We start from the raw sequence: 17,101 nt of genomic DNA, 5'->3' as shown, positions 1-17,101 counted from the left end.
ACATGTCGATGATCCCTGAGGCACAACTTTCCGGCTCGGCAAAAAGTTGAGCCGAGTCCGTCGACTGTAATGATCGCCTTTGTCACTCGCAGCTATCTTCACGACACAACACACATCAAACACCTCCCACATCGAGCATACCTTTCAGTCCCGCCAGCAACGATGAATTCCATGGCGGCGAAACGTCTCTTTCAAGAGTACAAAGGTCTCAGCGTTGAGCCACCGATTGGCATCACCGCGGGACCAGTCAACGAAGATGACCTCTTCGTCTGGGAAGCCATGATTGAAGGACCAGAGGGCACGCCATTCGAAGGCGGAGTCTTTCCTGCCGAGTTGAAGTTCCCACGCGACTACCCGCTCATGCCGCCGACCATGAGGTTTCTGTGCGATATTTGGCACCCAAACGGTCAGTGATATGATCGACTTCGAAGGCCATGCCTTCAGCCGCCGCAAGATGCTAATGGCATGAGGATGCAGTCTACCCTAATGGTACCGTATGCATATCGATTCTTCATCCTCCCGGCGACGATCCGAACCACTACGAGCATGCCTCCGAGCGGTGGTCACCGATCCAGAGCGTGGAGAAGATCTTGATCAGTGTGATGAGCATGATTGCGGAGCCGAATGACGAGAGTCCTGCAAACATCGATGCGGCGAAGATGTGGCGCGAGAGGAGGAAGGAATACGAGGCTAGGGTCAAGGCTGACGTGAGGAGGAGTCTGGGGTTGTGAGTCGGTACGAGGATCGCAGGCGATGGACACAACCAGTGGGTGGGATGAGCGTGGGTAAGCGTGAGATACATTGATCTTTGTGGGCATTAGCGAGGCGTATGGACTTCTTGCGGGAGTATGAGCGTGGCCCGAGGCATGATGGATAGGATAGCATGGACACGAATGCATGAGAGAGCAAGGCGGATGCTGCAAGTTTGAGCGAATGACTTCCCAGAGTCATGGTGGATATAGAGACGCAGGAATCGACGACTTTGAACTCAGGGGCTATGCAGTAGTGGAGATGTATTCGAGGACCAAAATCAGAATTATGGGAGCGCATCTCTTGCTTTAGTTTGTTGGTCCTGTGACAGCAAGAGACCTGGCCGACTCTTGTCAAATTGTGATTGCAAGGCCATCGGCTGTGTTTGATAGTTGAATTAATATGTCCTCCTGCGCCTTCCGACTGTTGTGACGTAGGGCTCGACAGCTTCCTGAGGTTCAAGCTTCGCATCGGACTTTCGATCCATCAAACGCCGACTCACGACAACGACGACACCCATCGACGATACGCCGCTGTCCGTCAGAGTTCCACCATCAAAAAGCTATGGGAATGCTGTCGCACTCCGCTCAAGCCATCCGTGAATGTCCAGCAGCCGGGCAACGTGGAACGCGCTCATCCGGACGCACCACATCACATCGCGAAAGAAAGTGACCAGGCTACGACAAGCGGCCGCTAACGAGAATGTCTACGCTCTGTTACGGTCCGGTGGTTCTCCGGGCATCATGTACGTTCAAGGTCGTCAAGAGGGCGTAGAGAATTGGGTAGCGGCTGTCAAGGTACGATAAAGAGACCAGCTCTCATGCCATCGCATCGCTGCAATCTTCGTCGAGATTTACAGACCTCGATACTGAACCTTTGGAACAGAGACTGCGATACAAAGACTTTCAGCTTGCCGCTCATCCCGCCAGCATGGATCCCAAGGACGTCGAGAAGGAGCTTCCCGAGGATGCCGCTGGCCTATTCGAAACGGACTCGGTGAAATACTTCGCCTCGGAAATGGAACGGCGAGGTGTGCTGGACTGGTGGCGTAAGAATATGGGCTTCACCGCTGATGACCGACTCTGAACAGCGGGAGCGAGCCCCAGAGGCCTGCTCGCAGGCCTCTCCTCTGTACCAGTCTCCCCGCTATTGGGCGAGAGCACGACCTGTCACCTGGACTCATCTGGATTACGGCGTTTCGGTAGCATGAACAACGCCCAAGTCCCTTGGATGCTCCCCCATGAAGAGGAAGCAAAGGCCCAAAGTCAAAAATCAAAGCAGAACCAAAAGGCAAAAAGAATGATGATGATAGCTTTGAACGGTTTCGATCCGTTGACCTTCGGGTGATCTCTATGAGCCCGACGCGCTTCCGCTGTGCTACAAAGCTGATTGTATTGGTGGATGATGGTGGTGAAATTGTGGAGGGCTATGACTCTGAAAGTTTTCTCTGTCACGAGAAGAGCCGAAGCCGACGTGAGTCACACTGAATTTGGACTTGGCTTTGCACCTCTATCACTTCGTGGTTGCTGAACATCCCACGCTTCGGTTGATACAGACATGTTACAGAAGCTCGAGAGTGTCTGCTGAGAGTGGTTTGTCTACTTCCTGTGAGCCATCGATCTAGCAAAGCTCGATCCAAATGGCGTTGCGCGCCAGATACCATGCAAGTCGTTCTGCTTATTCCGATGTAGCAGAACGGAGCACACCTACGACGCAGAAAAGACTTGCCACGCAGTCGACAATGGCAGGTCTTTGCACCTCGTCGCCGAACATCATAGAACAACGCAAGCCATTGCGACGGGTGATCTTGCTCGACACAGAGCATCGTTAGACATGCCACGGTACCACTGAGCAACATCGACTGTCGCATCTCTGGCCGCGCTCACTTCTTGGTAAATATGGCTATCGCGTTGATCCAAGCCTCGCCCTTGTCGTGCATATGAGCAAGCTCTGATTGGATGTCGCGGCAGCTCTGTCGAGAGCTCGAGAGCTGCCCTTTGCGAATCTCAATCGAAGGATGGATTGATGGACTTTAGCGCACTGGTTTGTCACTGTTTCTAAAGCACTCACATCAATGTAGTGTAGAATCGCCAAATCCATGTAAAGCTGAAGAGACCGATGGGATGCCGTGTTCTCATGCGGTGACGTTGATTGTCCCTGCACGTGACCTGCTCCGGAATCAGCCGATGCTCGCTCGACCTCTCCTAACGCAAGCCGAGATTTGCGGGTTTGGCCAGCAATATTGTCCACCAAACACGACCTCGCCGTCCTCGATTCTCCCCTCCACACCTGCAAACATGTCTTCCGCCATCCTGGCCCGTGTCGCGCGAGCGAGCCTCTACAACACCCAGGCCTGTCGCGTGCGACCCGTCCGCGCCTTCCAGGTCTCGCAATTCAAGCCGATCACCGCGGCATTCTCGACGTCCAGCATAAGGATGGCTGGCGACCCGGACCCGCATGACCCGCATCACGAGGAGAGCTTTGAGGAGTTTACCGCGAGGTGTGTAGGATTGAAATATCGCAGTCCAATGGCTGTGGTGGGGGAGGAAACGAGCTCAAACTCTCTCAATGGCATTGCCGATCGTGAGAGCATGGGTTGGAAAGCTCCTAGCTGACATGATATGACCTGCAGATACGAGAAGGAGTTCGAGTCCGTTCAGGATGTTTTCGAGCTTCAGCGCAACCTCAACAACGCTTTCGCATACGATCTCGTGCCATCTCCCTCCGTCATCATCGCTGCGCTCCGAGCTGCTCGCCGGGTCAACGACTACCCTACCGCTGTGAGGGTGTTTGAGGGTATGGCGGGTGCTTTTGAGGGAAAGGACACGGAACAATGGCTAACATGCCGCGCACAGGTATCAAGGCCAAGGTCGAGAACGTCGGTCAATACGAGGAGTACGTCAAGGAGTTGGAGGGAATCAGGCTGGAGCTTGGCATCAACCTCAAGGAGAACATGTTTCCAGAGGCTTCGTCGTAAAGAGCGTGGTTTGGATATGGTATAGATGAGGTGCGATGATGAGAAGGATTGAGACGATGTGACAAAGTAACAATGGGGTATACAACAGAGCACTTCAGAGGAGGTATTGTGCTCTGTTATGCTACAATAGCCTCGCTCAGCATTTGTACAAATCTCCTTTCTTGGAAATGTCTCTTTTGGACGAGGCTGCAATTGACCCGATGAGGTAGGGTCGCAGGGCAGAGTTGAAGGTAAGGGTGGGTATGTGGAACCATTCGCAGAGACCAGCCTTCCGACTCGGGACCCTCTTCCACGCGGAGCTCAAGTCGCTGGGACATTCGCGGACAGCTTACATTTCGCATCGAGAGAAGGACCATGAAAGCGAATTGCGATGACTGGCGCCACTGACTGAACGTGAGACTCGCGATATCTGGTTGACAGTGCATATTGTCGAGTTCGGCGCTATAGGTGCAGACTAAAAACGATCTCACTGGAGGCTCCCAGTCCGCCTTCAGATGTAGAACAATCTCGACGAAGACAGCCCAGGCAGACATCAGGATCCGGACAGTATACCGAATCCCGCGAACCAGGAGCAGATTGGGTGCGTTCTTCTGGCCTAACGAGGAAGACGTCGTGGATGGAACTAATGCTAAATTAGGCTCGCTGATCCATCTATCCCGATCATGGGTCTCTCATTTGGCATCGAATGCCCATCACTCTTTGCTGTGGTTGGCCGACACGGCGGTATGAGGGTCGGCACGATGATCACTTCGAACAATTTTGAGCTGACAATGCAGTCAGAGAAATCATCTGAGTGGGTGCATGACTTTCCTGCTCGAAGATTCGCTAGTATATATCGTCAAGCATCTCAGGTTCCTGGCCTCTCGCAGTCTCCACCAGGCGCGCTAGATCACACGCCTTGCTGCCGCCTGAGTATCGATTTTGCACGCTGTCCTTCCCATCGACAGGGCCCAGGATTCCCGCATCCGCAATGTAGCCCTGTTGCGCATCAAACGAGAACAACGTGGCGTAAAATCCATCATGCGGGACCTCGGTGAGATGGTAACTGCCGGCGGGAATCACATAGCTCGCATCTCTCCCATACCTCGCCGTCGACCTCAAGCTCGCCTTGACATAAATCCCAGTCCCGACCGCTTTAGAACTAGTGCGATGAGTCTGATAACTCCTCGTAAGCTCCTTCTGCTCCGCGCTCGCCCACAATGGTACATGCTCCGAATGCGTCGCCTGCTCCCGCGCAGACTCCACGACTTCGTACGAATTGTCCACGGCACTTCCAGCCAGGACCCAGCTTCGAGCAGCTGCTTGGTGGGAGTGTAATTGCCAACCCGTTACGCCGCGTTGACTGTCTGGAAGCCAGACGTGGAAGCGGAAGAGGAAGTCGATGCGCCCATTGATGTTGACACTGCAGAGGGGCGTGGCGAGGAAGCCCTGAGCGCTGCGGGTGGGGTTTAACAGGAAGTCGGCGGTCTGCTCGGATGTGACCAGGGCGTGGTAACACAGTTCCCATGTCTGAGATAGCTCCGCCGGTGTTGCGGGGAGTGTACCTCGGGACTTGGTGCGCAGGAAACAGATTGCTAGTACGAGTCCGATTGCGCACCTGGTGCTGAGGGACAGCAGTGCTTGATCGGCAGCAAGTGCGGCACACCACCCTTGAAGTGTTGGGCTCTCTACCGGTACCTGCTGCGTAGGTGAATGAGGTGAGAGTAGCTTCTGCTGTGTCTCCAGCATCCACTTCAATATCATTTCCCGTCCAGCCTCCGAGACGTTGGCAGCAGTTGCCACTCCGGCAACAACGTACGAGATCTCCTTGTGGTCCAGGTCCATGATATCATTGATATGCTGCTCGCGACTGATCCAAAGGGTCAGAAAATAGGGATGAGGGGCCCCGGGCATTTGTAGCTATCCTTTAGCGAGAGTCGCTCGGGCAGGACCCGCGATGCAGGCGATTCCTCCACAAGACGTAGCTGCATCCTGCATGTCATACGGCGTACGTCACATGCCGGGGTATGGCAGCTCATGGCCCACCAAGCAACTTGCTCTGTCTCATTAGAAAGTCAATCTTGGGAAGATCACCCTTCACAGTCACAGATAGACTCGTAATAGGCACCTCGGAGTGCTCTTGGCTGCGTTCGAGAAGTCCATCCGCCGTACTCTCCCCGGAGAGAAGTCTGTGACTCCAACGTTCGTGTTTGTGATACGCACCGATCAGCTCCTGCATCAGCCGTACTTCGACAGCACACCAAGCTCGGTTATAGTACTCATCATCTTCTAGACTGATCATGACATCGCATTGGAGAACGGCCATAGGCAAGGAGTCTATGCCGCGTTCTCGCGACTCAACGTCCTCCTGATCAATGCATGCGATGTCCTTGGAGTGTCGTTAGCAGGAACACCTCCTCAGCGCGACCGATAGGCCCGTCCACTGACGATTCAACTTACTAGCCATAATCCCACATGCTCGGCAGTGAGTCCGCGCTGAAAAATAAGTGCTTCAACAGCGTTGAGCATGCGACTGTACTGCGTATTTGCACCATCGTCTGGCATGTTGTGACCGATCCAACGGTACGAGAAGAATACGAGGAAGATGTCTTCATCTGCTGATGATGTGCCACCGGCCCTAGATGTATCCATTCTCGTTGCCAGCCTTCTAGACGAGTCCACACTTCGCTCGGCGGGTTGCGGCATATGTCCGAGAGTCCTGAAGTCGTCGTACGGAACATAATAGAGCCAATCAAAGACTTGTCGCCTTCCGATGTCGGCATCGAGATAACTTGCATACTGCTGGCGCAACATACGAACACAGTCATGGCTGTATTGTAGACTGTTCTTGAGTTGAGGTCGCAGGTGCTCCTGCAGAAGGTTCCTGTAATATCGTCGAACATTTGCCTGCCTGTGCCGCTGCCGAACCTCAGCCTCAACCGCCTGGATCGCATCCTGCGGAGTAGACTGTGGCATTTGTCTCTCGTGGTCCGCGGCCAGAGTCTTGCGCAAACTTCTATCGATAATGTCAATCATCCGCTCAGCATCTTTGTTGGCTGCAGTGGCCGTCTGGTTACGGCTCAGGACGGCGTAGTCCAAGGCACTAAACCCCTGTTCATCGTAAACGTCAAAGTCAATTCCAGCGTCTGCTAACAGCTCCAAGTAGTCTGCGTGCTCAGAGGAGGGCTCTTTGCACAAGCCCATTGCTGGGGAACAGACGCCGGTGGTGGAATTCCAGACTCCTTCCGCAGCTTGTTGCTGGCCAGCGCACCAGAGCGCATTGCCATGAAAGAAACGTGACAGTGCGGTCACTGTCGGATCCATGCCTTTCTGTTTGGTCATTGCCTCCTGCGTCCTCTTCACGGCTTCATCGAAATTGTGAGCCGCGATCAGGCATAGGGATAGCCTGTCTAGACCAATGGTCTCCCATCGGCGTGCAGCCTGTGCATACCGGCGTCTGAGCTTTTCATCCGTGTCTCCGCCGGCTAGTCGGTCTTGCAGTGCCTGAGCTCTGGCGATTCTCTCCTCAATTTGCGATGTGGCATACGCTAAGAGGCTGTTGTCCTGCAATAGCTTTGCTCTGGGTTCTTCGTCGATGCGGACGAGACTTTCTTCATCGTGGCCGCACATGTCGCGTACCCTCAAATCCTCGCTTGTCAGGCACTTTCTACGTTGCTGATGTTCATTGTAGGCAGACATACCTTCATTGCCGACTGCACGGCACATTTCTGCTTCCGCCACAAGGGCGGTCTCTTTGGCAAGCAAGTATTGTTCGCTGAACACTTCGCGGGCTCGGAAGAAGTCATTCTTATGTCTGTACAGCACACCCAGCTCTCCCAGGATCGCCGCACGCTTGAGAGCAGTCACATGGCTGTCGGCGTCGAGGGCTCCGTTGAGATATACCACGGCCTCGTCATATCGGCCAAAGCGGCGGTAGAGACCACCCATTTTCATGAGTACTTGTTGTCTGCGCTGTTCTTTGTCAGGTATTGGACGAGTGTCACAGATGTTCAAGGCTTCCTGCAAGTCCTTCAAGCATGACTGCCACTCGGCTTTGTCTTCGTTGTCTTCGGCCTGGTCTAGGAAGGAGTCGAACTTCTGTGCCCAGTTCGGTGCTTCCATTTCATCGGTTTAGTGCCGCTTAAAAGATACAGCTCGTGCAAACTCGTGTTATTGTCGTGGGCCCTGAGGATTGCAACCTATAGGTCGTCGGGTTGTCAGGCGTATTAGTAAGCAGCCCACGGGTACCCGGTGCCGGTGGACCTTGAGCACTTCCTCTTCTCTCCTAAACCTGTATACGTCAAGCTGACGACTTCAACGTCCTGCATCCTTCCACTTCGACCGGCGGACAATTCTTCCACCGTCTCTCCGTCTCCATCTTCGGACATTCGCACACTCGACTCCATCCGGCCAAGTAAGCGAGTCGAATGCCGAGTGCATCGTGGTGGCGCAGGCATTGTTCGACATCTGACGACAAAGTCCATGACGACTTTCTTTGATTACCGCAGGCTGCACAGCATGTCCGGCGGGAACACGTTGCACATGAGCGGAGAAGACGCAAGTATGATGCTGTGAAGAGTCCGGAGTCCGTGGTGGGAGGATCGAGAGGAGTGAGGTATAAGATCGGTCGTGTTCGCTCGTAGTTGTGGGGTCTTTCAATCACATCTACCATTCCAACACACAAGTTTAATCAACCAAACTCCCTCCAAACCAATTCTCAACATGCAGAACGACAAAGGCCAAGGCGTGTCCCACGCAACCGACTCTTCGGTCCCTCAGACTCTCCAAGAGAAGGTGCGATTCTACCATGCAACCACATCCACCATCTATCCTCACTAACACACACACTTTCCTGATAACAGGTCCCCAAGTCTGTCGAAGACAAGATCCCCGACGCAGCTCACAACACTGGCGCCAACAAGGATACCGGCAAAGTCTCGCACGCCACAGGCGACTCCATCGTGCCAAAGGTCTTGCAGGAGGGATTGCCTGAGAAGGTGGAGAAGGTGGTGCCGAATGCGATTCATGATACCAAGGGCGCGGAGTTCAGTGATGGGAGTGTTGGGAAGTAGGGAGTATCAACTTTACCCTCCAGACCTCTACGACAGCGTCAGCTTTCGGGTGAGAAGAGCAGATCTAGTCATGACAGACGAGACATGATTTGAATGAAGTGATTCACGAAATAAAGACTATAAATCAGGTGAAGTGTGTAGAGAAGCATTCTTGACGTCGAACATGAGAATTATCTGGAACATGAACTTCCTCGCATCGAACGCATCAATCATGAAATCATCGCAGCCAGTACTGACACCCAGCGCACCCATCATCATGAACCACATCGCAAGCAACAGAAAGCGGAAGCACTACTTCTCGTCATCTTGCCAAACGAGCACCTCACTCTCCTCCTCCAACGCCCGCTTCGCCTTCTTCAACGACTTCCCATCCTTCTCTTCCTCGACCTTCTTTCCCTCCACAACTTCCTTCCTCTCAACAACATCGACACCTTCCTCAACCACAACATGCGACTCCTTGTCCAATCCCTCCGGAATAAACGCCTCCGTCTCCAACGCGGACAACGGCGACCTCTCCCCATCATCCATCTCGCCAACATCGACCTTCTGCCTGACAATCTCCACCTTCCTCGTCCTCCTCTCTCCAGTTGCGGCGACCTCCCTCACCATTCCCGGACCATCATACCCTTCCGGCGGGGTGTTCTCCTTTCCGCGACCGTCCCCCTCTCGCTTGCCGCCTTCGTCGTCGGAGGAGAGATCCAGCGTCGATGCGCTGTGCTCCATGAGGTTGGCTGCCAGCTCGTCGGGTGTGTCCTCATAGATTTCGAAAAACCAGTTCTTCGGCATGCTTTCTTGGATGGTAGCGCCGGCACTTTGAGGCGGTGGAGTGGCAGAAAGACTGCCGCTCAACGCCGCGTCGAGAGAGAATGGCAAGGCGGAAGTGGAGCGCTGTGCGAATGGTGGATCGATCCGGGAGAAGGGAGCGGAGACTCGTCGGTTCTTGCTGATGCTCGCTATTTTGCGTTTCGGGGAGCGTCCAGCGGGAGCAGTCATGGGCGTGCGGGGAGCGGAGATGTTGGACTTGATAGGAGTGGAGAATGGGAATGCCGAGGGAGGTGGCATGGATTTTGTGGAGGTGAGGGTAAATGTGAAGGGTTTCGCGTCGGACGATTTGGCCTTTTTGGGAGGAGAGTCGAAGGTGGATGGGTCGACATTTTCGGAGTCGTAGTCTTCAAAGATGGAGGGTTCGTAGGAGCGTTTGTTGGGAGGTGAAGTCGTCTTGATGGTGCTGGAAGCAAGTTTGCTGGGTTTGCCGGGGAATGCGGAGGGCTTGAGGGAGGAGAGGCCTAGAATTGTTAGACGTGTTGTTGGTGGACGGTCATCTCCATAACATACCATTCTGACGATTCTTCGCATTCGCGAGATGTTGCAGACGAGGGTTGTCGAGCGGTGCGAAAGGCACGCGGGGTGCGTGGGTCGTCATGGTGAAATATCGGCGCGTCGGAATTGATGTTGATGCGATCCTGGAGTGGGCGATAAGAGCACCCTGGACGATTTGAGATGTCAACAAACAAGCGATATGCTTTGACTGTATGCTTGCTGTCGATGGGGTATAGGTAGAGACAGGTGGATGTAATGTGGTGAGGAAGAGAGTAGTTGGAAGAGGAATCCAGAACACAAAGATGCAAGAACACTGCCCACTCTCGTTCCTTCCTGTTGGATGGGCAAAATGCACGCTAGCGATGCAGCGCGTGAATCTTGCCCTCGCCCTCGCGTGAAGCGCGACTTTGGTTTAGGGCCAATCAATCTCGCGTTACCCGGCAACCTCGACCCTTCCCATCCCACGATCATCCCGGATCGTCCTCGCACATCACGTCGTCGTGCAGATGAATATCAGAGGGAATGGCTGGGGCTGTGTCGATGCGAGGGACGAGGCAATGCAGAGACGCCTCGATGATGGATCTACCTCATACACCTTGAGGTATCGTTGTGCATTGGCTGATCCGAATCGGCTGGGCGTTTGATGGAACCGTCAATTCTTCGGCTCCATGATTTCGCGGAAGATGGAAGTCGAGTCCGACGGAGTCACCGTCTACGCTGGAGAAGCGTCGTCGTCAAGTGTGGCTTCCTGGTCGGATATCTCAGGTCTGTTTGAACGGCGTTCAAATACTGACAAGTTATGCCACAACATCTCGCTCATAGTGAGTCAGATGCGTCGTGCACAAAATATATCCACAGCCGCATTGAAAGATATTGGTAAGCCTGCTGCAGAATCTTTGCGGTGGGTATTGATAAGAGACCAACATCTTCCACCTCCCTGAGCATTTCACAATACCTCCAACGAGAAATATGTCTTACCATGGAAGCTGCTTCTGTCAAAAAGTCAAAATCGAGTATTGCAGCGAGACCATTACAGCTGTAAGTAATTTAGTGAACTCCGGACGTTCATATGCTAACGTATACAAGGGACTCTGCCACTGCCTCGACTGCCGCAAACTCACCGCAAACCCCTACTCCCTCTGCTTCGTCGCCAGATTCTCCGAGCTGAGAGTCACCGGTGCGGCCAAAGAACTGGTCAAGACGGCGGACAGTGGAAATGTGGTGAAGAATTACTTTTGTGATGATTGTGGTATGGACTGCAGGAATCCAGTGCGAACGCTGTGACTGATCTCTTGCAGGGACTCCGCTATATGGAGGTGCTGTGACCAAGGACGCAGAACTCGACTCGATCGTCATTCGTGCGGGTATGTTTGATGAACAAGAACTTTTGCACCGGGCGGCGACGGTGGTGGAGATTTATACGTCGAACAGACTGAGGTGGCTGCCGCCGTTGGAGGGTTGTGGGCAGTTTGAGGGTATGCTGCCGTCGTGATGGCTCGTATGTCGTGGGTCGAGGATGGAAGTGGAGTTGAGCTTGTGCGTGGGTGTCGTCTGGGAAGATATCTTGCATGATCCATCTCCGAATGAGCTGTTCGCTTCATATGCAGGCAAGAGGCAAGAACAGTCGCAATGTGCATTCGCGCGCTGCTGACTCTCGTCGCATCACAGCGCTGCCAAATCGTCTTCAATCTCCTTGAGCTGGGCAGCCGCTTCACGGTCTGCAATTGCACTGGCCAATTTGTGCTCCTTGATGCGAGTCTCGATGCGTGTTGCCTGCGTTCGATGATTCTCCAACTCTCGCTCGAGCCGGCACAGAAAACCCTCGCGGGCTTTCCGCTGCCGCAAGAGAAGATCCCTGGACCTTGTCCAGCTGGCCTTGCTCTTTCCGTTCGCAGTCTTCGCCTTGGCCGTTGCCACTGCTAAGGCCACCTTGAGTCGCTCGATTTCGTCTCGTTGCGAGCTGCCATCTTCGAGAGTCTGCTCGGGCTTTGCGGGTTCTGCGTCGATGTCCAGGTCGGAGATCCGCAACTTCTTCTCTTCCTTTTCCCCAGAATTGGTACCACTGCTTTTCTGCATGCGAGTCTCATCTTTCATGCATCTCATGAACCCAGTCGCAAGCCTTGGGCCCGAGTTGTCGTACTCGGTCTTTTTCGCCTCGCGCACCTTTGTCCACTGCGCTTCTTCATTTTTGCGCTTCTCATGAGCTTCTGCCCACTGCGCTTCTTCAGTTCTGCGCTTGTCGTGGTCTGATGCGTCCGAGTCAATGCCCGGCGTGGAGCCATTCTCTGAGTGGGCCGGAGTGCCAACTACCGACGATTCTGGAGTGTACTCGGCGACAGACTCGTCGTCCCCCTAAGTGGTGTCGGGTCAGCTTCATGATCTGCAGAGGAAATCAGGAATACACTCACGACATGCTCCAACTTGCACGTTGGTATGCGGTATGCGCAGCGCACTCGACGAGCCACGCATTGCTCCCAAATATGCTCCACCTCGGCCTCTCTTTCCGCCTGTTGGACCTTCGATTCCGCATGCTTTTTCTCCTGGTCTCCCCCAGATCGGGGAAGTGCTTCCTTGAACTGCTTGTGCTGTTGCTGTAAATTCTTGAGCAACTGCCCGAATTCCAGATACCGCTCTCCAGTGGTGTCTTTCGCTGCAAATTTCAAGTCGAGCGCAGCCGAGGGGCCAGGCTTGTGAACAGGTGCTGCGCCGATAATTTCGTTGTCGTCGAACAGTATGCGCTGCTCCGTATCGAGCCAAATTTCGTCGACAGACGAGTCTCGTGCATGCGGCTTACCGTCATTCTAGGATGCAAGGTCAGTTCTACACTGGCAGATGAAGCGCACAATGACAGCTGTACTTACAATTTCTGCGATTGCTTCATTGATCGACTTGCTTCCGCATGTGCCGCGCAGAAACTGAGTCACAAGGTCGTCGAGTGCATGCTCCAATCTGGGCGACGTTACGTGCATGAGGGCTTCTCGATTCGTACGGGGAGGGCGGTGCTTATCGAAGGTCTCCTTGCGCCAGAAGCTGATCTCGCTCCAGAGCTCAGGCCAGAGCTTCTCCTCATAGGCCTCCGGGCCGCCCCATTTCTCCGAAAACCTCAAAATGGCCTGCCAAAGGTCCAACATGAGACCACGGTATTTCTAGTAACTCAAGTTAGGCGCACAACAATAAGACTCGGACTGCCCACGGGCTACAACTGACCTCGTATGTGGCTTCGTCCATCGCTGCCTTGACGATCTCCATGCAATACGTCAATTGCCAGTATCGAGGAAGGGAATCCCGCTCATCGTGCAATTCCTGGACTCTATTCTGATCTTCTGCCATCGATTGCGCATCCCGAGCCCGTATATCCTCCGCAGCCTGCGATGCATCTGGTGCCGTCACTTTTCCTGTCGTCCCGTCCTCTTCATCATCATCGTGCTGTGTACCACCGTTTAGCATACCATAGGCAAGCGTAGACTGGTGCGCATACCTCGGAACCCTCGGATTCTGCCTTACAAGTCCTTCGCATGACCCCGATAGCCAGGTTGTCAAGAGTGTGCACCATCTCCACGACCGTATCCTTATTGCGAGACCGCCAGATGTCACGGTGGTATTCATTCAGCCACGGAGCGTTGGTCTTTTCTTCCTTGTACTCCACCTCGCCCGTCACTTTCTCTTCGCCCTCGAGCTCGTCGGGGCGCTGCTCATCTTGTTCTGCACGAATATTGTCCAGATCTTTGCGTAGTTGACCCAGGGAGCTCTGCGCAGAATTATTACTGTCCCGGAAAGTGGCCTGCCATACTTCGTCTGCGATTTCGAGATATTTCTGAGAACTAGTCAGCTTCTTCAATGCGCTTGTTAGAGAAACGAGTCTTACCTCAGCTCTATCCCAGCTGTCCAACGAGCGTATGATTATGATGCAGTACTTGAGTTGCCAGAAATGCGGAAGCCACGCGTCCATCACTCTGGTCCTGGCAGCATCGATGGCTTCTTCGAATTGACCCTCGTCGAAGAGCTGCAGCGTCTGGCGGTATTCCGCTCGACACTCGGACGAGTATTTCTTGCGGAAGCCAATGGAGGTTTCGGTGGCGGCAGTCTTAATGTCGGCCATTTCAGGTATGTGTAAGCCCCGGGAGTCGGTGTGTAAATCAAGTCGAGATTGCTTCGGAGGGTTCAGCGGCAAGGTGCCAGGGAAGTGAGCTGCAAGTGAGTGGGTGTATCGATTGTCACATGCGCTTCTTGTCGAGGCAGGTGCGAAGAGCTAAGGCAGGTGCATGCGAACGAAGACCAAACGTACGGCTTGGCGATCACTTCACTTCCTTCACGAACATCTCGCGTAGATCTCGCGTCGTGATGTTTGGGCTAATCCTTGTGCCACTGTTGTTCAACCTCAGTCCGAGACGACCTCTCACCCCTTTGACGCAATTCTCCTGACCTCTTCAACATGCAGTGCTTTGCTTAATCTGTTCCATGGACATTTCTCCAGACCTCGCTCGTGAAGTCCGCCAGAGACACTGGTCCGCCGCGACGCAAGCGGCAAGAGAGACACGCGCGCCAAGAGAGCTTTCGCAAAACAGCAATAGAGCGCGCATACGTCGAGCTGCGGCAAGACCCAGGAGCGATCGCAAGCTCATTCGCCACGCCGAACCGGGACTGAAGGGCGAGCAACAGCATCTGGCACCCAATCGATGTCTTGGGTCCTTGGATCAGAGAACACAACAGTCAAGGCGTATCTTCCGCTACACCCGAGCAGTCTGAACCTCCTTCGCGATCTCCATGGACCAGACTGTTACATGTGGCGATATCGTCGTCAGCCTTTGCCTGAATGTGGACAGGCCGAGTAACGATGCAATGAAGCTCGACCCGCAAGGCGAGGTACCCTAGAGTGACCGCCGGGAGCAGCTGCCCGCGGCAGCTCCGTTTTACTGGACAGACCAGGCGGATGCAAAGACAGAAGTGGTACAAGGATCTGGGAGATCGTCTGGCAATATGTGGACTCATGACGCTCCAAATCTGTCGGCCGGACTGGTAACATTGGTCTCGGAAGTCAGCTGATTGCAAGCACTGAAAGGCCGAGATGGATGTGGGGACCTGATGGCTCTGACCGGAAAGCGGCTGGAGGGATGGGAGGTAGGACGGTTGTTTGGCTGCAGAGTGAGATCTCCGATAGCATACGATGCCATCTGAGAGGTCGCCGGATTGGAATCTCGATTCTCGAAAGCTGCTGGTAGCTCCGAGCCACTCGCAGAGGAGGCAAGGACGCAAGACATCCTTGAGTCTTGGAGGTCTTTGAGGGCAATAGTACCCCGGCGGACAGGAGTAGCGTACGGAGCGGCATTGCTGTGCAGTTTCCAAATGCATCGACTCGGCCTGTCCACATTCAGGCAAAGGCTGACGACGATATCGCCACATGTAACAGTCTGGTCCATGGGGATCGCGAAGGAGGTTCAGACTGCTCGGGTGTAGCGGAAGATACGCCTTGGACAAAGCCCGACGGCCGCTTTCGGACGTCATCGCTCGGTGCATCGCTGTGGTCGCCGTGCAGCCTGCCGACACGATTAACTCTTTCTTGCCTATCCTCTCTCCTTCATATATCCGGTAGGACACAACGCAGTCCAATCGAGCCCCTGAGTCCGCCATGGTTCCCGCAGTGAGACCGAAGCCTCGGATCGCCACACGGGCCCGTACAACTGTCAGTTGGTTCCCGCCGAGTCAACTATTCGCAACCCCACACCGGCTGCATGCTGCATCTTTTGCTCAGACGGCTACGCGGTGCATTGCTGCTATGGAGAGGTCCTGGGTCCTGTCCGTACCGCTGGAATTTCGAGCTTGAAGTCAGTCGCGGACCTTCACGCCGATCGTGGTCTTCATCGCCCTGGTGCGATGGCCTTGGAGTCTATGCGGAGGCTCGATATACAAGGAGACAAACATTCTTCCCATCCAAGCCATCCAGCCCGGCATGTCAACGCTCACTGACGTTTGACGATAAGGTAGTCGTCTCGTCGTAATGCGGGGTAATCGTCGTCGAGTCTCGCACATCGGCAATTTTGCTCTTTCGACCCCAAAGAGCGACAGCCTGACTTTCACACACCAGTGTGCTGTTCTGCAGCGCTTCGCATGTCTCCTGCTTTCCTTAAACTCTGGCATTCGCTGAATCGAAACATCTAGGAAAGAGGAATTTGAGGCCCCCTTGCCCAGAACCGCCGAATGCGACCGGCGATGGGATGTCATGACGATTCATGACCCGAAATCACTTCTGCCCGCCGTCTTGTTTCTTTCCCGGTTCCGATAGCATACCAGCGCTACCACTCAAAGAGCGTTGGATTACATGGTGGTGTGAAGGTTGGACAAAAGCTGGGAAGGACATAATGCTGCGCGGGCCGAGGATTTGCCAGGATACAATATATTCAACTCCCAATCTGAAACTTTTGTACTTCGGTACATTTGGTCAATTTGAAACAATACAGAGAGTACGTTTGACCCCAACTACCTGAGTTCGATCCTGACTAACAACTTCGCAGAGATTAGCATGGCGTAAGTCTGGCGATTTCGAAGTATTACGACACACACTGACACTTACACAGCCCTGCACTAAGGATGACACATGCAAACAAAGCAGAGCAAACCATTTTTTTATACCTCGTTGTCGAAGGTTTTTGCATTTTTTGCCATCCGGAGAAAGACAGCCGCTCTCAAGCGAGCGACGTCCTTCTTGCAAGATCTAGCACGCAGAGAACCTAGAGCGGATCAGAGAGATGCAGGCCTGCGAAGGGGCTGCACCAAAGAACGGCGGTGCCGCAGAGAAATGAACGGTGACAGTATCTGTATTTTTCGCGCTAACTTTAAGGCTAGTCCCAATTCGGAGAGATGCCCCTGTCACAGCTTCGCACGCCTTGGCGATCTATGATAATGAGCTCCACTCAACTGTCAAGCTCTCATAGCCTTACTCCGCGCTCCCGCAGCGTAGGCACATCACCGGATTGCGTAGGGAAACGACTGCGTGCTTCTGACTCGG

The 17,101-nt window shown here is 54.0% G+C and overlaps 6 protein-coding genes across 6 annotated transcripts; 3 read left to right on the top strand and 3 right to left on the bottom strand.

Annotated features, from left to right (window-relative positions):
• Positions 1-137: 137 nt before the first annotated feature.
• MYCGRDRAFT_74909 (uncharacterized protein) lies at positions 138-731 on the top strand (the record flags this gene model as incomplete). Its single annotated transcript, XM_003850276.1, has 2 exons — positions 138-406; positions 478-731. 2 exons carry the CDS (start codon positions 163-165, stop codon positions 729-731), a joined length of 498 nt encoding a protein of 165 aa, XP_003850324.1.
• Positions 732-3,185: 2,454 nt separating this feature from the next.
• MYCGRDRAFT_45721 (uncharacterized protein) lies at positions 3,186-3,727 on the top strand (the record flags this gene model as incomplete). Its single annotated transcript, XM_003850277.1, has 3 exons — positions 3,186-3,250; positions 3,383-3,546; positions 3,606-3,727. The coding sequence occupies 3 exons, from the start codon at positions 3,186-3,188 to the stop codon at positions 3,725-3,727; spliced, it is 351 nt and encodes a 116-aa protein (XP_003850325.1).
• Positions 3,728-5,194: 1,467 nt separating this feature from the next.
• Positions 5,195-7,828, bottom strand: MYCGRDRAFT_110516 (uncharacterized protein; the record flags this gene model as incomplete). The annotated part of the gene is made up of 3 exons (XM_003850034.1): positions 5,195-6,095; positions 6,167-7,254; positions 7,408-7,828. 3 exons carry the CDS (start codon positions 7,826-7,828, stop codon positions 5,742-5,744), a joined length of 1,863 nt encoding a protein of 620 aa, XP_003850082.1.
• A 1,241-nt stretch (positions 7,829-9,069) lies between these two features.
• On the bottom strand, positions 9,070-10,244 carry MYCGRDRAFT_110515 (uncharacterized protein; the record flags this gene model as incomplete). Its single annotated transcript, XM_003850033.1, has 2 exons — positions 9,070-10,064; positions 10,114-10,244. 2 exons carry the CDS (start codon positions 10,199-10,201, stop codon positions 9,070-9,072), a joined length of 1,083 nt encoding a protein of 360 aa, XP_003850081.1.
• An 823-nt stretch (positions 10,245-11,067) lies between these two features.
• MYCGRDRAFT_46212 (uncharacterized protein) lies at positions 11,068-11,382 on the top strand (the record flags this gene model as incomplete). The annotated part of the gene is made up of 1 exon (XM_003850278.1): positions 11,068-11,382. The coding sequence occupies one exon, from the start codon at positions 11,068-11,070 to the stop codon at positions 11,380-11,382; it is 315 nt and encodes a 104-aa protein (XP_003850326.1).
• A 378-nt stretch (positions 11,383-11,760) lies between these two features.
• On the bottom strand, positions 11,761-14,197 carry MYCGRDRAFT_95253 (uncharacterized protein; the record flags this gene model as incomplete). The annotated part of the gene is made up of 6 exons (XM_003850032.1): positions 11,761-12,450; positions 12,507-12,899; positions 12,960-13,244; positions 13,306-13,524; positions 13,577-13,912; positions 13,964-14,197. 6 exons carry the CDS (start codon positions 14,195-14,197, stop codon positions 11,761-11,763), a joined length of 2,157 nt encoding a protein of 718 aa, XP_003850080.1.
• Positions 14,198-17,101: the final 2,904 nt, after the last annotated feature.

Source organism: Zymoseptoria tritici, chromosome 8 (genome assembly GCF_000219625.1).
Source record: "Zymoseptoria tritici IPO323 chromosome 8, whole genome shotgun sequence".
In the NCBI taxonomy this organism is placed as follows: Eukaryota; Fungi; Ascomycota; class Dothideomycetes; order Mycosphaerellales; family Mycosphaerellaceae; genus Zymoseptoria; species Zymoseptoria tritici.
The sequence above is the reverse complement of the archived record's forward strand: the minus strand, read 5'-3'. Positions and strand labels throughout refer to the sequence as shown.